This window comes from Poecilia latipinna, unplaced genomic scaffold, assembly GCF_001443285.1.
Source record: "Poecilia latipinna isolate Pla-1442-1.1 unplaced genomic scaffold, P_latipinna-1.0 Scaffold501, whole genome shotgun sequence".
NCBI lineage: Eukaryota > Metazoa > Chordata > Actinopteri > Cyprinodontiformes > Poeciliidae > Poecilia > Poecilia latipinna.
In genome coordinates, this window is record NW_015113117.1 from 215,241 (window position 1) to 240,030 (window position 24,790).

Consider the following 24,790-nt stretch of genomic DNA (forward strand, 5'->3'; position numbering starts at 1 on the left):
GTCAACTCTGTCAGATGGACTTTTTTTTTTTTTTAAATAATATTTTTCTTGTTTCTTTCATTTGTCTGTAAAACTGAGTAAAATATCACTAATTAAAAAACTATTTTACATTTACTTTTGTCAGATGGTGATGACAAAGTCCTGGGTCAGGTCGATTAAAAATGTAATTTAAAAAACAAAAATGTTGCAACTGGTAGCCTGCAACTTAGCATCTTTACATATCCAAAACATTATTTGTCATATTTGTATACATAAGGTTGAGAAATAATAAATAAAATAAAAAAATTGGGAAAATTTAAACCCATTCTGTCCCTATTCTCAAGAATCACTGATTTACATGACCAGAACCAAATGTGGAGAAGCAGCATTCAGCTTCTATGCACCACTAATCTGTATCGAACTTGCAGAAAACTGCAGACCAGCTGAAACACAGGTGTGTTTTTAGCCTTGATTTGAAGGAACTCAGTGTTTCAGCTGTTAAACAGTTTTCAAGGAAGAGAGTAGAGCAGAGTAGACCAGAACCAGAAGACCTGAGTGCTCTGAAAGGTTCTTAGTAATAAGATGAGATTCTGCTACCAGCAATCGTCCCACATCTCAAACTGTTGGGACAGTTCGATCTGGAAAGACTGAGACGGAGAAAAAGGAACCATTAAAACATTTTATGACAGGAATGAATAACAGTTCATTAGCGCTCAGGCCCCAGCAGCTGATTTGAGCTGAGATTTGCTGTGAACTCGGGTGAACATCCCAGAAGCTGATTAGGGATGCTCTCCCCCCAGGGCCTGACACTGGTGGTGGAGGTCGGGAAAGGGTGCTCTCCTACAGAGCCGAAGGATGCGGGTGGAGAAGGGGAGGTGGTGGGTTGAACACAGCTGGAAAGCGGCTGACGGCGTGGTTGTGGATCCTTATATGCAGAGCTTGATTGATAATTGGACACGCCAGGTGAGGTCCTGCGCTGAGGTTGGAGACAAGCATGACGCAGTGATGGGCGAAACAGAGGAGGCTGAGTCTTCCAGCTTGAACTTGCGCTTTTAGCTTCATAACTCTGTCATCTGGGCTGTCAGTGCTAATCCCTACAGTTCTTACACATACTGCTGTATTAGACAAATAATTAAATTGGCAGTACGTTTTGTTTCATCAAACTTATTCCATCCAATTTAGTAAATCTTACCAAACAAGAGTATTTAGCAGATTAAGCTGTTTGGAATTGACAGAGACGATTTAGCAGGTTTTTACTGGGCACAACTCCCACACACATCTCTGCTGCTCAGCCCATAGAATAATTTTCCTTATAACTGGCACCTATTAATGAGGAATAAACAAGAATGATTGCTACAATAAAAAATAATTAGGCATACACATTTTCTTTCTTTCTTCCTGTATTAATTATTTTTGACAAAGTATAACTTAGTTCAAATTAGCAATAAATTCAAACTTTTGCAATAATTTCTTCTTTTCAAAGGTCTTTGGTTTGTAGATGTAGATTTTTTTCTCTTTTAGATTGAAAACGGCTCTTCCTACATCTGTTTAGTATTTCCTTTGAATGGTTTGAAAGTGAGCAGAATCAAAAGCTTGGGTGTACTTCAGCCCTTAGATGTGTGGAGAAACTAGCGCTAGATCTGCAGTCTTAGTAACCAACTGTTAAGAGATTACAGGAGCTTTAACATGTAAGGAGTGAACAATTGTTGAAACCTGTCTTGAAACCAACTGTAAAAGCATTCCACTCTGATACTTGTCACGCCATTCCTCTTTATAAAGACATGCACATTGTTTTGGAAATTCTGCTTCTCAGAGTGTGATGTTCGAGGAGCACATGAAGAGAAGATGCCAACGCTGATCCCAAAGGCATCCTTTGTTTTGAAAAACTGAAACTGGAACAGTTGTGGAGGATAAAGGCATTGCTTTACAAACAGGAAGTGATTTTAAAACTAAATCTCGTATTGCTTCATATCTTTCAGACACTTTGATCATGCAAAAGCTGTTTTGTTCAATGAAGGAGCTCTTCTCTAAAAGCTTTGATACCTAATCATTTATATATTTTTCTATTTTATTTCATTCTGTCCTGATTGTTGTTTTGTTTTTACTTACAGTATATCAATTGGAATTAGCTATGTGTTGGCTGGCAGCGAGGCTTTTGGTGCTCTTCTTGGTATCAGGTGAGTTGAATTTAAGAACGATGTGAATAATGTGTACTGGCTGGACTTAAGTAGCATTTTATGAAACCCAAAACCAAACTTAATCAGCATCCTCTTAAATCTCTAATAGAATTTCTTTTCCAGTTTAGTGTTAGATAATCAGCTTAAGCAGCAAATGTACTTTTGAGATTCTCTGCTCTCCTTCACTGTGTGTGAAAGCAGCCGTGCAGGGTAAAAATAGGTAGAGTTCTATGGTTCACTGGAGGTTTTCAATTACAAAGAAATTTACATCTTTTTAGTGGTGCACTGACTGCAGTTTTCTGGCCGATCGCTGATCTTAAAAAAAGCCTGACCCGCTCATTCAGATTTTGGTCAGTACCATTTTTTTGTTGATGTTTTTGCTGTCTGAAAAGTTGCTTAGCATAACGACAAAACCTCTAGGTTGGCAGCAGTGTGGTGACTATTGTCAACTGTCCATGTGAAGATGTGACTCGGATGGCGGGTTGGTCAGTCTGCTCTCTCTTTTGCAAAGCAAAAGGGAACAGTGGCTGATTTTCAGACCTTAGCAGAGGTAGAGAAAATCAGGGGATAAGATTGATTGATTTCTCATGCATCAGTTGATCGCCGATCTCCCAAACCAAAGGAATAGCCAAGGCGAATTATTGGTCCACCCCTACATTTTTCCTGGAAACATTTTTGGTTGACTTCGAAAAACAAAATACATCTATCACTGGAATCAGGACTGCATTAGGAAAATTAATTAGGAAAATATAGAATAGCTGTGAAACAATCCTAAACTTCCTTTGGCAACATTGCAGGGAGATTGCAAGCAAAAGTGAGATGAAGCTGTGTAGCTGTGTTCCATGTGACTGGAGGAAAATGTAATGACACATGCTCTGCATGGCAGCCGACAGCAAAATATTTTTATTTTCCAGCAGCCATTGTACAGTGGTAAAACCAGCAGAACAAACTTAGCGTGCCAGGTGCACATCTGCTGAGCTTATCATACTAACTGCTTTTCAGTGAAATGCTCCTAAGAACAAATGTAAATAGCATAACAGAGAAGAATTGTTTTGATGATGTGCTGAAGAGGGTTGTTGCTACTTGACTATGATGTACAATACATAGGACAGCGTCTTTAAAAATTTAAAATAGATAGGGAGCTTGTTTAAATTTAATCCTTTGTAGAAAGTCGAATATGAGGCAAAAATGTCATAAAACAAACATTTGAATCCATTTAAAAATTATTTCACATCATTTTCTCTCTGTATGAAAGGGAAAGGAGATTTTGTTGTCACAGTAAAAATAAACTTTTAGAGCTTGCCTATGTGAACAGATGTGGGAAATATTTCCTCAGTGCTGCTACAAAGTTTTAAGGGACACATTTTTAAACTTTAGGACTTTCTGATCACTGTGTGCTTTCACTCGTTCCAACATATGGGCGGAAATTAAAAACCTTTTCTGCTTGGGATTAGGACTTGGAAGGTGGCACAGTCAGGCCTGCTTTGTTAAATCCTTTATTCTTTATAAATTGTGTATATGATATTAAAGATGTATTTACATTGAGAGGAAGGTGAAACCATATTGAAATTCCTCATTCCTGTGGACAAACGAAAGTTGATTATCTCTTGACCAGGATGATCCTGCTGAGTTCCTCTCACTACAGTTTGGTTCCTTGGTTGTTCAAAAACAAATATATAATTGTATATTGCAAAGATCCCATTGCAGATAATAACAGGAGTTTTCTTAGAATTCTAAAAAGACAACACACCCTCAGATATAGTGATGATATTCCAGTAAGGAGGAATGCTCTGAGCAGTTGCATGTAATTGCTTGTAAAACTCAGCAAATGACCTTTTGGAAGACTTTAGAGATGGGAGGAAACTATACCATTGAGGTTTTATTTTATTTTCCATTATGATAAGAAAAAAACAAATCTGCATCTCATCTCTGTGCTAATGGACTTTAATTAGCGGGTGTTACTTTGAATGTCATGTTGCTGCAAATGTTTGTTCTGTGAGTTGTTGCTGTAAAACAGGAACTTAGGCACTTCAAAAAGTGTTTGAAGATAACCATCAGAGACATGTTTGATGCTGAAATTAGATGCTAAATTTGGGCAAAGCAAATGACTGTGTCGTATGCTACATATAGAACCTACTGCTTCAGATGTTGATAGAAAGATCTGCTTTCATATCAAAGTTTAAAGACACCCGGCTACATCAAATGTATCTGAATGGAACCGTGTTTGTTAGACATGAAACCATCTCAAAGACTAAACTAGACATGAGAACAAATTAAACCTGGTCATTAAAAGTTGTCTTTTGTAGGAATTATACATGAACATAAACAGAGCTCCTGGTTGTATATGCATACCCTGCCTGACTGAAATGTCACTCCTTGACATCCATAGAATTAGATCTGACATCTTTATTTTAGTGATAGAAAAAAACTAATCATTGTACATGTTCCAGCATCCTACAGCCAGCTGGGTCAGCCTGTATTCAGGTGGGTCAGGGCTTACTTTCTTTGAATCTGTGGTCGGAAACCTGCTGCTCCACATCTTGACGAGGTTTTTAGGTGATGCTGCTTTTCATCTTTTACTTTTCAACTACATTCATGAGTTTAGATGTATTTTCCTTCAGCAAAATGTACCTAGTGGACATAGATGAACTTGGGAAGAGATGTAAAGGATCTTCAACCTTTGATGGAGTTCAATCCTTATGCTTCCCATTTTTTCTGATTCAAAACATCAACTTAGGCTGTGTTTAGTCCATGTTAGTCGTACTCCAGTTTATTTATCTAGAAATTCTGGTTTGTTTAGGGAGCTGTGAATGTGAACTCGAACCAAAAATGCAAACTCTGCGCCTTCTACAAACCTTGGTTCTCCGTTCAGTTGAAGTGAACTCTGGTGTGGTTCAAATACATATTTGAACCGGAGACTGCTCCAAAAGCAGAAAGTGATCTACAGTGCAGGGTATTCTGGGTAAATACAATCAAAACAAACATGTGAGTCCAGCGCTATTGGAAGAGATGACTTCTGGTCTTTTACCAAAGACACAAGAGAAATCCTACTACCACCAAAATCTCAGAACACTCCAGTTTTGATTCCATTTTGTGAAGAAGGAAGTTGCGCTCAGTTTCCTCAGATGTTTTGGTGTTGTTTCCTTCAGTGGTTCTTGGTGCAGCACCACCACAGACGAGGGGGTAAGCAGGTTGATCATTGGGTTTGGATCGTTTGATGCAGTGCTATGTGAAAGCACAGGGATATTTTTTACTATATTGAACTAAGAACAGAATCAGATATTTGTTTAGGTTGCTCCCTCTGTTGGCTTACTGAGCTTTTGTTCTTTTCTGCAAAACTTTTATGCAATGCATTAGTCACAGTAGTTAATGTTGCTTACAGTGATTAAACTGAATGAATACTCCAAAGAAGTAGAGTAAAAGCCAGAATACTGCTCTGTTTAAACTCACAGTTGGATTATTTGGGTCTCTTCTGGTGATTGCTGTCTCTCCCCTCAATTCACACCTCCTCTTTTCCTCCAAGGCCTATAATTACCTTTATCAGTTAACAGGGCTAATTTATTTTGTCATGCCCCAGTAAATCCTTTACCCAAATAATATTATTCACACTCTGCGGGACGGTCGGACTGCTTCATTGGCACGCTTGGGTGCTTCATTATCAGCACGCTCAGCGCCAGGGGAGATGCAGCGATTTGTTGTGGGAGTAGGAAGGCAGGGTTAGTGGAGTGAAAAAAATCTTGGGAGGCCTCCTTTGGATAAACCATCTTCCCCCTGCTTCCAGGATGCTGCAGTCAATAGAGTGCTGCAGGTTTGTGTGCAGAATGGCCTTCGCAGGGTGGTGGGCGCCTTGGACACAAACCCCCCCTGAGCTGCAGAGGATTTACAGCCTTACTGAGAGTCATTTCACCTCAGCATTCACTTCATTGTGATTTAACCTTAGTTTAAGCGAGTTTTAGTATTCAAAAAGTCAGGATTTTCCCTTGAGCCTAAAATATAAGAGGATTAGAAAACTATCCTTAACCCGCAAATATCAGTTAAATCTCATGTGTTTAATTAAGATGAAACCAAGCTCAGCCTTATCTCTACAGATGGTGAACTTAGTAATTTAGCTCTTGTTAATACCGCCCGCATTACTTTTTAAATTTTTTTTTCTCTACTTCATATTTTATGTTATATAAGAAATACCTTGTTGATCTTTATATAACGCTATAACATGTTGGACCTATTTGCTCCCATGTAGGTTTTTTTTTTTTTTTTGGCTCTTTTGTGCAATTGAATATTTCAGATTATCAAACAATTCATATAATCTGAGTAAACATTAGCAGCTGTTTTTCAAATGTTCAAATTGAATTGTCTATTGGGTTTCTTGGCTTTAAAGTATTAGCTTCTGTGAAAATGTCAGAATTCCTTAAGAAAAACAGAGCTGCTATTTGAACAGCATGAACGTACCAACCTACCTGAGTGCAACTCAAACAATTCAGCACTCATTTAAATGTGTCACTCCAAGCAGATGTAAAACAAATCAATAATTAATCCTTAAAAAAAAAAGTCAGTTGAACAAAGACGCCGAGATGTGTTTTAGAAGGATACTGTTTGTTGGATCTCCATGGCAACAGCATGTTGATTAAATATTTCTCCCTCAATGAAAGCAGACGTGTGATTTATTAAAGCTAACAGGTAGGATTTCTCCATGTGTTTCCATGTCTCCACAGACACTTTTATGTGATCCCCGCCTTCACCTGGATTCTGTCCCTTGCCATCTTACTTGGCCACACAGTCATTCAGCCCATCACCTCGTTGCTCACCCTCCTGAAGGGAATCCTGCTCATTGTTACGGTAATTCTGCCTAATGTTGTTATTAAAGCATTTTCCAGGGTAATTGTTCTGGTGATAACTCAAACATCTTTCAGAAGAGAAGCAGAAGGGTCAAGCTGGAGATTTTAAAAAAAATGTGGATGTCATAAAACTGACTTTTAATAATTTGATAATTTGGCATAAAGAAGAAGTTAGCTAATCCTGATGTTCTTATTTTATCAAGTTCCTTGCGAAAGTATTTATGTCCCTTGAACTTATGTGCACCATACAAAACTTTATTCATGCAGTGTTTTAATATTCATCCAAAGACAAGAACCTAATACAAACAAGACTATATATAAATGGATGTTCTCACACACTCTTACCAGGCTGGTGTTTACATTATGCAACACGGCCCTCATGGGAAATTAGAGAAAACATCTCTTCACAAACGAGTGTCCCATACTGAAGCATGTAGCCCACACTCTGTACAAAGCAGAGAGTCACTTAAGGTAATTTGAATATATGCAAGAGAGCTACTGATTAAAATATTTTAGATTCATTGGTGGTCACAGTAAAAGGTGCAGGACAAAAGTAAAGGGCAAATGCAAAACAAAGAATTAGTTTTCCTTAAGTGTGGTATCAGAATCAGGCTAATTTAAATGTGTTTACCTCTCTTACTCTTTACATTGTATACTCGTATGATATATTAAGTCAGATGGTCAATGCTAGAGTCTATCAACAGCATAGACCAAGAGTTTAACAAATCAGGGTTTTGGTTTGTGAACACTCCTGGAGTACTACACATCAGCTGAAGGTTAGCTACCATTTATATCTTTCTACAAATCAGTTACACTTTACTGTGGACCCTACTTTAGGTTTGAGGCTCAGTATTTACAGATTCACTCATTGGCAGATTTATTCTTAGAAACCTGCCTATTCACAAATTCACAAAAAAAACAAAAAAAAAAAAACATTTAAAATATTTAATTGAAAATAGAGCTAGTAAAGCTGAAAAATCCAAGCATATTGCTAAATGCTATTGTACCCTGAGATCCAAACACAAGAGTTAGGACAGGAGAGTTAACTCTTGTAAAAATACTCTCTGCTCCACTGTTTCTGCTTTATAACTTTGTCTTGGGTGCCTTCTTTGTTGTGCGTCCTTCATTCATTTCTTGAGAAATGCAATGTTGTCGTCCTTCCAGTATGAGGTCATGCTGGGAAAATGGATGGAAACACTTGTCCTGTCATGCAGAAGTTGTCAGACATATTGAGCACCACTGTGTATTTGCTGGTTTGAGCTTTTCCAGGTCAGTGCTCGTTGTCATTTTGAAGTGTCAGTGGCTCACTGGGAGCTCTGGAGAGAAATCTTTGGGTACGGGCCAGAGTCCATTTAACACAATTGCATCCCAGATGATTACAGTCTGAAAGAGCTGTAGAGCTAGAAGCAACATCTGCTGCTGCTGCTGTAATACAGATGCAACATGTTGGCAAACATCTCACATCTTGTTTACTTTGGGAGAAGTTTAGTGTGGATTTTGATGCACCTTTTGATAGTCTGTTGATCATTTTACCAGTCTGCACTACAAAGCACACACTACCCTACTACCTCCAAAATGTATGTAGATAGAAAGAACCATTGCAAACAGTCAGCTAATAACAAATGGTTTTCCAGGTTGAATTGGTAAAAATTGCCAGAATACTGGCACACAAACACCAACTAGGAGTGAAGAGGAGATAATTTAGTCTTAAACTAATCTTAGTTATTAGTTAATTTAGCCTCATTCAAAATTATTCAAGGCAAAACTTGGTTTTTAAGTAAACACAATGATATCAAACTGCGATAACATTTCATCCTTTTATTGGTTACTGGTTTTATTCTTTTTTTTTTAATTTTTACTGTTTCTTTGGTATTTCATTAGTCTTGATTCTTCTTCCATTTTCCAATAGTTAAATTGAGAATGTAACTACCTTCATTTGTTGACTGAAAAAAATGTTTTCTGGAAGTTGGTGTTTGTGTTTATTCTCTGTGTCTGTTTGGAAACATCAGAGTGAAACCTAATCTTTCATCTGTCATTATTCATGAGCTAAGCCTTATCAGGCACATCTTCACACACCAGTTACTGAGAGTGAGAAGTAATTGGTTATTATTTCATGATAATTAGGTGGTGCCCTGACTTGGTAATGTGTATCTAAATTATTAGTTTTGTTAATTGTTAACTTTGGCATTTTTTTAAGTTATTCATTGTCAAATCAAATTTATTACTGCACAACACACTACTTGCATACAATGACTTCCATCTTTGCACCAGACATATTGCCTATGGTAACTTAGCATTATTAACTTTAATAACTGTTCTAGACCAGACATGTTTTGCTGTTTTATTTTTAGCCAGTTATTTTATTAAACAAGTCGATTGCCCAGGGCCTTAATGTGACAAAAGTACATAACCTCTCAACGGAACAGTAAATACTAAGATTCTCTGAACTAAATCAACTTCTGTATTATATGCACTACTTGCCACTCTGGTGATGTCTTGTTTGCTTTTTGCTGTCCCCCCTCTCTTTTTTTTTTTTTTTTTTTTTTGCATAAGATGCACCTGTGCTACTTGCTGCAAGACTGAAAGGTGGATGTGCTGCCCCACGAGGGAGTTTGGTACTCACTGATCTCTTTCATTGCAAAATTGCCACTGGTCTTTAAAATTTTAAAGTTGGTCAGCCACATGCTGGTTTCCTCAGATAACCTTTTGGGGGGATTTGAATTCCTTTAGAAGACGTTTTTATCATTTTATCCTTTTGCAGTTTTGGTCATTTCGTATCAGAATGTTTGGTATAAAATGGCACGCTCTTCTCTGGGATGTTTCATTCTGCCAGTGCCTCAGTTTGTATCCATAAGGGTAATATTATTTATGTGAGTTTCAACAGATGATTAAAAAGATTGTTCTGCAATACCTTTGTAGTCTGCTTTAATTCACAATAATATCAATAAGCACAGGACTGGATTTGTTTGATCATATTCTGTCATACTTTATGAGAGTAAACTACTCATTTTAAAAATATATTAGAATGAAAAGCAGGAATAACTAGACAGAAAAAAGAGCCACAGGATCTGTGTGTCCCTTTGATTAATGATTTAAATGAAGGAATGCAGTTCATAGTAGACCCACTGAGAACAAGGTTACTAGGCAACACCACCATCACCAGTGCCTGTACCTCTGTTGTGTCTAGCCTCTGCTTTTCCACTCTAATGTTGTTTTATAGTAAATTTTTAGGACCAGTACTTAAAAAACAGAGAAACACAACACTTTGTTGAATGCTGTTATATCGACAAATCTTTATTGGTTACTGAAGTGCAGTACAAGCAGTGGTAGAGAATCTCCACTCAGACTAAATTCTTTATTTTGATATCAAATTGCAACCAATATGTTTGTAAGCAAAAGCCCAATAAAGCATGGATGAACAAAAACAAGAAGAAATGTTCATCACAGTACATGTTTTATGTTTTATAGAATTGTGTCCTTTACAAACAGTGCACTGGTTTGTGTAGGTGTGTCACATAATATCTCAATGAAACTTGCAATATGACATTTGAAGCCACCGGATTTTTGCAGATCAAACACTTCAGTCTAACCTCAAGAGAGCAAAAAACACGCACACGCACACAACACAGTCCTTCTTTTTGAATTATTTTACAGTAACAAAGCCAAAATGGGAGCAGATTGTGAAAAACAATCTACATTCCAGCAATCTAGAAGTGCAATTTGTAGCAGCAATAATCACCTGAAGCAGCTGTTTTCTGGAAGACTTTATCATATCTCACACATTGTTGTGGAACATGGTTCCACTTCTCTTAATACAATATTCATCCATTGCTTGGACTAGTCTTTTTTCAGTCCAACTTCAGCATGACTGCAGAATACTTTAGTCATTCAGTGTCTTTAAGGATAGTGGAGCCTGTGGCTACAGAACAAACCACAATCATCTCCACCACTGTGCTGTACAGTTGCTGTGAGGTGTTTGTGTTGATATACAGAGTTTATTTCCCAAACTGTGGAATATGGACAGAATGTCCACTGTGGTCTCATTAACCCAGAGAACGTGATTCCAGACGTCTGGTGGTTCAGTCAGATGTTGCTCTGCAAACCAAACCTAACCTTCAGTCAGGCTGCCACACTCCTTCAGAGAGAATAAGAATGTTAATTGTAAATAAAGCAAAAAAAAAAAAAAAAAACACATCATTTTCTGTACTGTTTAATTATGTTCTAATTTTCATTGGCCTATCAGATAAAATATCCAATAAATATACTTTGAGCTTTTCATGTGGAAAAATTTAATTATTTAAGGAATTTCAATATATTTATAAGTCAGTGTGACAGCACAGAAACTAAATAATGAGTAATGCAAGAATGTACAGAAGGGACAAGAAATATATACAAGAGAACCAAAATGATATAGTTGCACTAAAATAAAGTTGCATGGCACAGTAAAATTAAAAAATTAAAAAAGAGAAAAACATGCACCACTTCCATTGCATTGTTATGTGCTACTGCGTGTCTGTCATGTAAGTCCTAGATTGCTTTGGTGTTCAGGTTTCTTTTCCAAAGTCCAAAACATTAATGCTCTGTTTTAACCCTTCCTGTAAGTGTAAATGTTTGTGAGCAGGGTTGATTGTCTTTGTGTTTCCAGGTTGCCCTCTGGTAAACCTCTTTGGACTGCTGGGCTGGGCTCTGGGCTCTTTCTACACTAAAGAGTCTGAAAACTGTTTTCTTTGCAAGTATACGAAGATAGAAACATTAATATTTCAACCAGAAACAGAAAAAAATCCCATTTGCTGGGTCATAAATGGCTGGTTCTTGACAGTGGTGTGTTTTATTCGGGAGCACTCGGCCTTGCCTGACCAGCTCTCACTCATATTGATGCACAGAAGAAGGAATAGCTCTCAGTGCCCTGCTACACAGCTGAGCCTCTAAATCTTAGCACCTCCTTCTGCTTGGGACTTAGCTCCAGGTCACTGTTCCTTCATCTGTCTGTGTGTGTGTGTGTGTGTGTGTGTGTGTGTGTGTGTGTGTGTGTGTGTGTGTGTGTCTACATTTCCATCTACAGGGTGCAAAAACACGCTGACTACTTCCCAAAATAACGCGCATGAGGAGGTACATCATGATGAAGTGTCAGGATGATTTTATCAGTTTCCTGTTAAAAAATAGGCGTCAATAATGACTGCGAAATTGAACCACCACCTACATGACACAGACTCTGTTGAGGTGAGTGTGTGTTTGTTGCTCAAAAGGCTGTGTGAGGCAGTCTGTCCCATTTCTTCATTGCTCTTCAAGGACAGGAGATCCTTTGGGGAGACGCGGCTCACTGACTGCATGTTACTGAACAGTCTGATGTTGGTCTCATGCATCCTGCTGCATTCTGATCAATCAACTAAAACTAACAAAATAACAAAGCTAAAACATTTTTGTTAAATAAAAGTGGTAATTAATGGGGCAAAATTACAAGTAACAGGAACTATATCATGCGTTTATAAAACTAAAACTTACTGAAATTATAGAAATATCTATCATTTTCATGTTCATGAATCCATTTATTAGCCTGATGTGAAATTGATGTTTTTATTTCTTACCCCTCACAAACAGGTTACATCAGCTGCGGGTAAATTTTGGTGCTTCATGCTCCTCCAGGCGGCGCTAATGCTAATCTGCAAAATGACGACAAAAGTTGAGAGAAAATATCAGAGTAGGTTGGTTATTCAACAATAATTGAATACATTTGTTGAAAATTATATCTTCTGTTTAGTATTCATTACCCAATTGATGTAATCACAATACAATAGTCTTTGAATTCTGCACCTAAAATTAACCAAAGTATGAAAAACTAAAACTACTACAATAACTAATAAAAACTAAACAAAAACTTGATATTGAAGTAATGTTAACTAAGAAAAACGAGCAAACACACTTAAGAACTAACTAAAACTAACTGAATTATTCAAACAAAAGGTCACAATGAAGTGAAACTGAACTATAACGAAAAACCCAAAACTTTCATAACCCTGATCCTGGTCAGTTATGCATGTACACCCACTAGTTTAAGACTAACATCCTCTGTGATTACTGTTCACTTTATTCAAGGTATTTTTAATGAGAAAGACGTCTTTCAGCTTAAGTTCTAGATAGAAATTGTTCTTCGTGGTCAAACAGTTATATCTGAGGAGATGGCGACTTTGAATGTAGGCTCTTTTTTGATGTGGTCATCCTCTAACGTCTGTCCCCCAAGTCGTTTGACGGCTGCAGTATAAACCGCTGGGCTGACTCTCCTGCCGCCTGCGGCACAAGATTTAATAACACTAAAATCAATGTCTTTGTAACTAATCCCCACAGCATCCGTTCATCTGCCAGCATGTCAATGAATAAACAGAACTGATGAGGGGCATAAGCTGCAGGAAAACAATGTTAGAGGACATATGAAAAGTGAAAGCCCTCTCATTTGGGAAAGCTCATTTCATAAAAGAGGTGTGTAGAATTTTAAAGATTGAATATTATGCAACATTTAATTTTTGGAGCTTTAGACACCGAACGAAAATATGCAACACATTTGATTTTGCTCCCATTTTTCATGAGCTGAACTCAAAATCAAACATTTTCTATATGCACAAAATACTTTCAAATATTGTTTAAATTAAATCTGATTTAAATCTGTGACAGTTATCACTTTTCTGCATAAATGGATGCATAGATGATCCATCCCACCTCACAGGCGTGACATATCAAGATGCTGATTAGAGAGCATGATTGTTTACAGGTGCGCCTTTATTGGCCACAATAAAAGCCACTCTGAAATGTGAAATGTGACGCTTTGCTTTATTGGGGGGGTTGAAAACCAGCAGAAATATGATGTGACCACCATTTGCCTCATGCAGTGCAACACATGTCCTTTGAGTTGATTAGGTTTGGATTGTGGCCTGTGAATGTTGGTCCTCTCTTCTTCCATGGCTGTGTGAAGTTGCTGGAATTTGGCAGGAACTGGAATATGCTGTTTTGTCATAGCAGCTTGTTTTAAAACAATTCCTTAGTATTGATGAAAATGTACTCGTCCCGTTAGTAAGGTCATTTTATTTATATAGCATAATTTCAGCAACAAAGCAGTTTAAAATGCTCTACATGGAAGTAGTCTGTAATTTATAATCTAGTATGGATTTCTCTGGATTGTTGTGATAAAACTAGATGTTGGTTCTCCATGTTTGGTAAGAATTTCTCTGTTTAAACTAATAGGAGTTTCTCTGGATTTTTTTGTTCTAATAGGTTTGATTCCTGTTCTGAGTTCATAGATTATTTCACTTATACCAAGTCATTTTTGGCACAAGTGAAATAATTTACCAATACAACAAGTAATTTTTCATCAGTATTAAGGAATTTGCTTAAAACAAGTTTGAAAATTAATTTAGATCATAGCTTGTTCATGCATTTAGTGGCTCAGTCAAAGTCTAGATCATAGATTTAGATTGACTGAGAAAAACGTTCACAGATTCTTTTCATTGAATCTGAGCTCAAACTGAAGGCAAACGACAGATTTCCAGTTTCTATTGAAAAGCAATTTTCAAATCATTTATCATTTTCCTTTTACTTAACAATAACGCACTGACATAAAATCCCAGTAAAACACAGTGAGGTTTGTGGCTGATTGTAAACATGGCAATAGTGATTCCTCAGACATGTGAATTCCAGTCCTGTGATTGGACAGATGAGATGGCTGACAGCAGTGTTTCCCTCCAAACACAGCTGTGAAGTTGCCTACCTCCATTTCCTGCCAGCATGTCTTCGCTATCCATCTGGATCTGGGAGATCCATTATGCAACGCTTTGTTCTGAAGTTAACTTTCAGCTGCCTCTCATGTTGCGCTCCATCCCGTTCGCTGGGGAATAGCAAAAACTACACATGCTAATTAAAGAATAAAATCACATCTGCCCCAGCCTTATGGGACCCCTGCGTCCTGGTGAAAATGAATTCCCCTCTTTCCGCCTCTCTCCTCCTCTGTTCTTTCCAGCGCTCTGTTCTCTCTGTAATTTTGTCCAAATCGATGTGCTGCACCAGCAGCTCCTTAATGCCTGACATCTGACTGATTGCTTCACACAAAAACCTGCAGCTAAATAAAATAACAGGAGAACCCAAATGAAGTTTACGCACCTTTGTAGAAGCTCTATTAAGTCATTGTGAAATAGGCCTGAGTGTAGCTTTAGTCATTACATCAGCCACACATGAAAATGCTGCATTGTTCCACACACACACATACACACACTTTTCTCATGCACCAAGCAGTTGAGCAGTGTTGGAGGGGAGATTATTCATGGAGAATCGACCGCAATTTCACGGCTTTCTGGAAATAATTAGTGTGACATTTATTCAGGCTTAATAATTGCTTAGGATTCCAGACTCTCACCTCTAATAAAGTTGTCATTGAACCTTTAATGCCACTGGCTCCCATGATAGCAGGGGAGCAAGGCAGCCTGGTGCAGGGCGCTAAGATCACTGAGAGGAGGACAGCACAGTCAGGTTTATGGAGCGTGTGTGTTTGTGTGGTTGAAACGGATTCTGCTGTTCCTCCAAACAGAACTGGAATAATCCCACCATGAGAGAGTGAACTCAACCATCTGTAAAACATCTTTTCAAGTCTGTTCCAGGTATAAATTACTCTTAAAATAGTTATTTTTATATCTAAATGTAATAAATATTAATTTCCCCAAATTATGTATAACATTTTCTACCTAATTTCAACTAACTAGTTGCCTTTCCAGTCTTTTCTGTATTTTCCTGTCCTCCCCATCAGTTGCCATATGTTTTGCTCCAACAGTGTCTTTCTGAAGTATTGACAATCTTTCAGCTTTTTCATTTTTCTCCATAACAATCAATCAATACACTCTACTGGGAGTTTTATGTGATATACAACACAAATTAACACATAATTGTCAACAGAGACAGAAAATTGTTTCCCAAATATTTTGTAAATAAAAAGTTTGCCTGATTTGTGTTATATTCAGGCCCCCTGAGTCAGTACTTTATAAAATCCAATCTCATTCTTTGCAAAATAGCTCATATTCAGTCAGATTGGATAGAAAGTATCCAATGTTCAGTCCAGCCTCAACCTGGAAAACCATTTACCTTGATTCTCTCTGTTTCTGATTAAGAACTGCAGCCACCACTATGTTTGGCTGTAGGACATGGTTGATGAAAAGTGTTATTTTTAAGGCACATGTAATATATTACATGTATGTCATTTGTCCAGAACTCATTCTTCTATATGTTTGCTGTGTAGAAAACTCCAAACTGGAATTCTCCTAGCTTCCTTTTAATAATGTCTTTCTTCTTGAATCTCTTATGTAAATTAAGATTATTAGTAAACTTCTGCATCTTTTTTATTACCTTATCTCAGACAAAAACCAAATCATTTACAAAACAAAAGGAAACAAGTTATTAATAAATCATACATGCACTGTTGTAAAAATGTTTGTTCGTTTTCAGTATTTTATGCTACATAGTAAGAGTCAATTGCATTTATTGATTACATTGATTTGATTTATCATTTATTAATTTGTTGCCTTTTGACCTTATTTTTAGACATAATCCCTTTCCCTTGTTAGCAGTCTGCTATCCTACATCTGTAACTCATGGTAGTTCTCTAACTTTTATTTCTGTCTTGGTTGTTCTTTTTAATGAACATTTTTTTCTAACATGTACCTAATACTGATTGCCTCTTTTATAAGCAGAGGTTCATTGAAGACCATTTAAATTCCTCAAAGCTGGACTGTTTTGGATATGCTTCTTTAACTTTTTTACCACTCTGTATTTTGTGTGTGTGTGTGTGTGTGTGTGTGTGTGTGTGTGTGTGTGTGTGTGTGTGTGTGTGTGTGCGGGTGTGTGTGTGTGTCTCAGGTGGTGGTGACATTTGCAGTGGGCTCTGAGGTGGGCCTCCAGAGCAGCAGTGACTTCAGTCAGATGGGGAAACCTTTCCTAATGGGCACCGTGGCTCTAGGTGAGGCTCAGCTTTGTTCATCATCACTTCCCTTCTTCTGCCTTATCCTTTCTGGTCCTTCTGCCTTTCTTCTATTGCTGTCTTTTTCAAGTCAAAAATACTAAAGACTGCTGAGAGTTCCTTGAGGATTACTGATTAGCAACCATAAGAATACTCATGTCCATTTTGAAAATGAGATCTCAATTGGGTTTTATCTGTTTAAATAAAGGAAATAATAAAAATAAAATAAAATTCAATTCAGAAACAAATAAATATGTATAAAGAAGATGCACCAAATCTAACCCTTTTTAATTTTTCCCTACTGATAGATTGATTATACAAAATAAGTGCCACATTAATGATGTAACAAGTTGTGAAATGATATAAAATAGTCTCATATTTTTACATTGCAAAATCTTGACTCTTGAATACGGATGTGGAGACTTTTGGGAGACGCTGCACCTCATTTTGAAATCTGCTAAATGCAGTTTGCAGTGCAATTTAAACCTTCCACATCATTCCCACCTGAGACCCACATCTGTTTTCCCAGCCACTGTTAGCAGTGCATGCTAGTGTCAGTCACATCGCTTCACGTTAGTTAGCTTAGTTTCAAAGTGTTTGTGGGCTACAACAAAATGGAACAAACTAACAGCTGTGGTCTGGTATTTGTCTCTTAGTAAGGATTTCCCCTAAATGTATTTTTTCCTACCATCAGCAGCAGCATGGATTTTGTGCATCAGCTGTGGTACGATGAGGAATGATTTCTCAGTTACATTAGCCTCTCTGTGACAGCTCTGACTGTACTTTTTGCGGTTTCTGTTACTTCAGAGGCCTGTTGGAATATGCAAGCAGCCAGTTGTGACAGCCGCTTTGCAGTTTGTCATTCCGAGTTGTTTGGAATGCAAAAAAACAACTTCAAGTCATTTTGTCGAGATTTAAAAAAGACTTCCCTTGATCATGAAAATTTGGTCCAGATTTAAAAATCTGTCAGATAACTTTCAAGCAAAAGAAACTTAAAAGAAGAAAAACATTAGAAACAAGTACATCTATATCCAAAATAGTATTTCCTTTTACTGCTTCTCCATTGATTATATAAAAGATCTGTTTTTTCTATGGTAAGCAGGAAGGCTTTGAAACAATATCAATATTATACATAGAGTATTATTGTATAGATCAGACAAATCTATGTGCATAATTTAATTAGATTCTCAAACAACAACAAATATTCTGACAAAATTTAGCTAGGTCAACTGTAACAGATGACCAGTATATAGGATATTCAAAAATCTTCTTGCAATCAGTGAACTGAGCATACCAGGTCACCATGACAACATTCCTTTGGTGTGGATGCAGTAACTTAGAGCAGAAAGTGCAAAGTTAGTTGTTTGTTTAAAAATGAGCTCAGATGAGTTAAAGAGATGTGAGAAACTATTTAATGGAATCTGCATATTTTATTACAAATTTGTGGTTCGTTCTGACTGCAAGAGTGAGAGAGAGCCAGATGTCCAGCAGCTAACAGGAAGGCTGAATGAGTTACTTAGGATTTTTCTTTTAAGTGACATTCTGAGAAATTCTTATTGATAATACTAGGCTTTTAGAAAAGTTGGAGTTTGTTGGAACACAGTGGGGAATGTCTAGCATACCACAGACTCCAACAGCCACAGTCTTCCTGATCTCTGCTCTCATCCAATCATCTCAGAGGAAAATAAACAACAGATTGACTGCTTTTCAAACGTTAGCCAAGAGCATGTCAAGTAGCACTGAGCCTAGGTATATCAGCTTCCCAAATATTTATGTAATATAAATATTTTACATATGCTCTACGGAAAAATCTAGAAATGGCCAAACTCTCCATAATTAATTTATTTTTTAATAAATTAAAACACTCTTCTCCATGTCTTTTAATCCTTGTTAATCTTTGTTCCACAGAAGAATTTTGTGAATCCAGAGTAGTCTACAATTTTAAAAGAGAATGGTAGTGCTTCTTTTTCACCAGAACAAATGGCCCTACGATTAGATTTCTAAAAAGCTCACTTCCAGAAAAAAATAAATAAAAATCTAAACTAGCACTTGAACAGGACCAAAGCTTTATAAAAACTGGAGATTGGAAATTTGCTGCAACATTCTGATCGAGGCGCTTCCAGAAAATAACAAGTCAAAAAAAACAAAAAAGAACACAAATAAATCAGACTATGTAAATGACTGAGAAATTAACCTCTTGTTTTCTTCATGTCTCCACAGGTGGGATTGTGAATGTGATGCCTCTGCTATTCTCTCAGATCTCACACAACAAAACACAAGTAATTGCTTCTTAGACTTAATTTGCCTCTACCTGTTGTTCTGTTGTCTGTTTTGATGTTCTTTCACTGCTGACTTCTAAAAACAAGCAATGGAACTGAATGACTTTCAGTTCTCGCAGCTCCTTGTTTCGATACTATGAAATATTGATATCTACAAAACTGTTTAAAATTAACAATTATCCAGAGGAATGAAAAATATTTATTTAAAAGAATTTGAAGATGCCTTTTATATGGACCCTATTTCTTTGTTTTGTTTGGTTTGACTGAAATAAGTTTTCAATTTTTGGTCCAGAGTTTTCTAACATTTTGATTTCAACAAAGCCCTACATGATAACTGGGTCATATTTACTTTGTTTGATCATTTGTTTACTGTCTATATTGACAAACAAATGAAGCTTGTCTAAGCTACAAAAAGGATTTCAGGGTACCATTTTAAGAACATAATAAAATAAGGAAATTAATAATTAGCATAATTTCACATGTTAAAAAAATTGTTTCTGCAGTTTTCTGATGAGCAGAGATTCCACAATCTTAATAAAATGTGCAAAGTGGTCATTGAAGTGCTTAAGATGTTTTCCAAAGAAATATTGGAAGAGTTTGATATTTCCCTCCCATGGAGCGCAATATCAAGTTATTTAAAGGAATAAAATTTGTCCCTTGGATAATAGAATGGATCATTTAGAGCTGTAATAACCCACGCAGCATGTACACCCATAAGTTAGACGTATGTGTTTTTGTTTTTGACCGTCCCCATGACAACCGCTGATAATCCATCTGGACCTGGTTGTTCACTGGCAGCTAATGGTGAAACAATGTGCTGTTAAGCGTCTGGTGATGTTGTGGATTGGAAGTAATGGAGACTACCACCAAACAACAATCAGTACAACAGTTGGTTACTATGGAGACTAAACTCAGGCTGGTGGCCAAACATCAGTTGGCAAGGAGTCTAGAGTTAAACCACCATAGTGCCTACTGGCTGGGAGATTGATATCCATTGAAATGGGGTGGTAGAATTCTGTATTAATTTACTTATTTAACTGGATAAAATGGATGTGAGAAAATGAAATTTATACGAGATAAGATTAGATAAGATATAAATCCATTGGTCAGAAAAAAAAATGCTCTTGCAAGCTGGACCATCATGAAAAAAAAATCTCATGTCTGATAACATCATAAAGTTATTTTTCGGGTGGAACCCCTAACTAGAAACAACATAGACACCCAACAGGACAAAAAAAATTAATAAAACAAAAATGACCAACTTTTTAGACAGTTTGATTTGGACACTTAAGTTGCTTTTGAAAGCTCAGGTAAATAAATTTCTTACAATTACTGCCAGGAAAAAAAGAGATTTAAATGTTCTACTTTAATGTCAGTAAAAACATATTTGCATTTTGTCTGCTGTATTTTCTCACCGTCAATGACCGAATAAAATAATGTGCTCTATTTGAGCACGCGTCTGTATTGGACTAACTAAATTTTTCTAATGATTTCCTTTCAAGTCATTTTTTTGTCTCATTCACTCTTTTATACCGTCAGTTGTCTAACAAATGATAGGATTATCTGATACGAAGGCACTGAGGGTTAATCTGACAATGGGTTAGTCATAGTTAGCATCATCTGCCTAACTATGAATTGCTGAATGACAGATTCTTTATAGAGATGATTCAGTGATGTTTTCCAACTTGATAATCTACATAGAAACTTTTCATTGTGTGCTCCATGCTGTACTTGTACAGACAGGCTTTGCAGGCCTCAGATGTTATTATATAAAACAGATAACATGTTTTCTCATTACCAATGAGATGTTGCATTTTGTTTTTGTCTAGATCCTGTGGTTTCGGAGAGCAGTTCTTGGAGGTCTGACAACCTGCATGGTTCTGAACATTCTCTGGTAAATGGACAAAAGTAGGAAGATTCAAATCCTTTATGTAAAACATCAGTCAGAAACTCAAAGAAATCAAAAAACACACTCAGACAAAACTTCATGCTCTGTACAGTTCACTCAGCTAGATGCAGCACTCTTAACAAATAAGAATCCCTTACTTTTTTCAGCTCAGTATTCTGTCCTGCTTATTGGATTAATAACATAAATTTGACAAAACCCAGAGAGCCTGGTCCAATCAATTATTTTATTATGTGTACATCTTTTTGTAGGCTTTAACATCATGTTCAGGAGTTTTCAGTCAAAAATGAAAATTAAAGTGTACTGTTGACAATGTAAATTATTAGGGATTTTCTGTTCAAAAAAGCTGCATGCTATGGTGGGTTGTAATTTGTTGAAAACCTGATAGAAAAGGATAAAAATTAGTAAGGAGTGTGCAACTTTTGACAATAACCCGATGATAATCTGACATGGAAAAAGCCAAAGAATTGGATTGTTTTATCGTAAGGTTGCATGATTGGACGAATTTATCGACCATCGACGATAGGCTGTGTCCTTCACCGTTTGTTTTTTCAAGACTGGATTTTATTTATTTATTTTTTTTTTGGCCTATGAGTTACTTTATTAATTACAGTAATTACAATGGTTTATAGAAGCCAAAAGACGTAGTTCATGGAAAGAAAAAAAACTATAAATAGGACTACTCAGATTACAGTATAGTCCAGCTTTTCAGTGTAATCATTTTCAGTGTAATCTGAACATCAGAAGTATCATAATTAAATATATTGAGTAATTATAAACAAGAGATTGTTAATGCACTTCAATTCTGTAAGAACATCAGCCATATTTTTTAAATTAAGAAATGTTTTATCAGTGCCTTGGGCACATGATATCTCTGCTCCAGAAAGGTGAAGGTCTCTGGACATCCTGAGGGAAAATGCCCACTGAGGCAGCCCACCACTGGAGGACTGCAGGAATAACCACCCTGACGGTCTGTGGTGACAGTTTACCAACATCTGAAAACATATTGGAGTATATTCATGTGAGGAGCCAACATGTGACAAATCCGACACTAATGAGTTACTGTCTGAATTACCCTGGAGTGTCTGGACCACCTGCTTTCCTCCAGCTGCGAGGCCAGGAGTCTCCTGCAGAAATCAGCTGTCCTCCTTCTCACTACATTCGCTACATCTGCAGCATTCTGAGTAAGAGCTGGCTGCCAGAGCTCTGACGCCTGGGTGTTAGCCCTATGTGGTGAACCCAAGCCCTCCCTGTCTCATAGTGTTCCCTTGCTCTCTTGGTGTTCCTATGTCCACCTGGTTTCCCTGCCTGAGTTTCTCTGGATTTCCTTGTTCAAGACTCCATACAAATCTGATTCGTTGGGAACAATCTCTACGTTTGGCATATTCAAACTCTCCTTGAATATGCCAATATTCTGTCTCCTTGGCGATCCTCGTTCCGCCACAAGATCCACCGCTTGTTGGAAAACCACACAAGGATCAACAACTACACCCTATTCACTTCTCTCTGGCATCTTTCTCTAAACAAACTTACATAAGCGCTGCTCAAAATCTCATGGACATTCAACCATCAGCCCAGTCTCACCTGTCCTGTCTCCTCTCAGAGTTCCTGATTCCTGGCCTCCAGTCATTTCCCAGATCTGAGTACATTTATAATTCATTCTTTGCAATATAATCTTTCATTGTTAGTTGTCTTCTGAGAGTGTCTGTTCATGTGGCTCAGAAGGTTTTACACCATCATGACAAAAAAACAAAGTAGTCTACTTTTTATTTCTAAAACACGTTAAAAATTGTGAAAAATTGCTCTTCACCTTCACAAATACAACCTGTGTTAAATTATAAATTCCACCAAAATAGGTTAGTGATAGGTTAGGGTTTGTTCTAATGTTTTCTGGTGAATAATTTTTACAAGACACTGGGTAAGCCATATGAAAATAAAAACTGGCTGGAGAAGCAAGATCCTCTGAGACCCTGGGCAGACATTCGAAGGGAGTGACCATTGAAAGCAGCGGTGAGCATGGTGGGCCAAAATAAAAGGCCATCTGGTAAAATAACCATCCACAAAGGACTCTAAATGCACAAGAGAGCAAAAACCATCTGCAGTCTCTTAAACCACACTTTACTGCTGGGGAGTCAGGTGCATTTAGGGACAATGTTTAGCCTGCTGTCTTCTGGCCTCTACACAGAAAAAGCTTCTGCAGGATGGATTTTTGAACCAAACTGCACTAAGAGCTGAAACCAGTCGTTTGCATACATTGTGTGAAAAGATATACAAGCATTTCTTTAAAGTCAGAAGTTTACATGCACTAAGATTGTTATATTCACGATATTTGAGTTAAGTGGAGGTGTGCCTGGCGATGTGTTTTAAGGAATGCCTCAGACAGAATGCTTCGTTGTGTGACATGGGAAAATGAAAAGCAACGATGTGTGACATCAGGAAGAGATATCAGATAAGTCTGTTTTATTTTTGGTATAAGTTAAAGATGCATGAATCTTTAACTGGTTTTGTTAAAACCATTTAATGCAAGTATAACAAGAAGGGCCAGGCTGTGTGCTCTTCTGTGTGGTTTCATGTCTGGCTGTTTGTGTGTTGGTGTGCAACTTTATGAGCTTCAACTTTATCTGAGAGTTTAGTTTAGAATTCTTGTTGCATTCTTCATTTTTCCTCTGGAAATGGCAGAATATGCAGTGTCATCAAAATTGGGTCATCTTTTTTCTATTTAGACTAAAATCCATCCCATATTACTTCATCAAACGTACTTTATTTCCCCATAAAAATTGACTCTATTTGGAGTGCCAAGCACCACAACACAAGCGGTTTTATGCAGCTGGTGGACACAGCATGTTTCAGTGTCCAAACTGTGGTTTCCTCCTTCTACTTTTATAAATTCACCCATACAGCAAAAAAATTGTTTAGCCTCGGTGCATGAGATGAGTCTCTGCACAGCCATGACAGATTCCACTGAGCTGAACCCCACGACTGCTTGGTTCTGACCTATGGTGTACTTTGCTGATCGGCTTCTGGCGAGACAGAGTACAGCGGCTCCACACCATAAGTCTCTCTCCACTGGGACACTTTCCTGAGATTTCTAAGCTTCTGGCTACATTTCTCCCCCTTTTGTTTTGTGTCCAACCTGCAGTCCACATTCTGAAAGCAAAGTCATGTGGTAAATGCTCTGGTATAATCATTTTTCCCCACTGTAGAATTTCATTTATTGATTCATTATAACACTCGAGTTGTTTCAAACAGCTTTTGAAATTTTCCCTACTGCCTTATGCACAAAACTATTATTTTACCTTTGTTATTTTTATGCTTTTATTAAAGAGACAATATTGTGTGATTTTTTTTTTTTTAAGCTTTACAGTGTGTCATAATATTATTCCCTCATCGAATACATATCTGGAGCGTTGCTTTGATTCTTCCATGCATGTTTAAGAAATCCTTTAATCTCCATGGCAACCATTCAGCTGTGAATCGTCACCTGGGTGGACATAGGCCTGCCTTCAAGGCGCAGCTGCAATTTCCAAGAGTCTCAGCTTCCTTCTCTGCACCTCCCCCACTCAACTCCTTCAAACTAGCCAGCAATAATCAGCAAACACCTGGTGGAGCAGCTCATTATATGAGCT

General features: G+C 37.3%; 1 protein-coding gene across 3 annotated transcripts in view; it reads left to right on the plus strand.

Moving 5' to 3' along the window:
- LOC106952239 (uncharacterized) overlaps nt 1–24,790 on the plus strand; it is a 74,991-nt gene that overhangs the window by 18,806 nt on the left and 31,395 nt on the right. For 2 of the 3 annotated variants that reach the window (XM_015040235.1, XM_015040237.1), the window contains exons 7-11: nt 2,091–2,156; nt 6,869–6,992; nt 16,880–16,979; nt 19,200–19,258; nt 21,088–21,152. In XM_015040235.1, coding sequence (XP_014895721.1) covers nt 2,091–2,156; nt 6,869–6,992; nt 16,880–16,979; nt 19,200–19,258; nt 21,088–21,152 — 414 coding nt within the window. The remainder of the gene's footprint in view (nt 1–2,090; nt 2,157–6,868; nt 6,993–16,879; nt 16,980–19,199; nt 19,259–21,087; nt 21,153–24,790) is intronic. The other variant, XM_015040238.1, reaches the window with a different exon arrangement.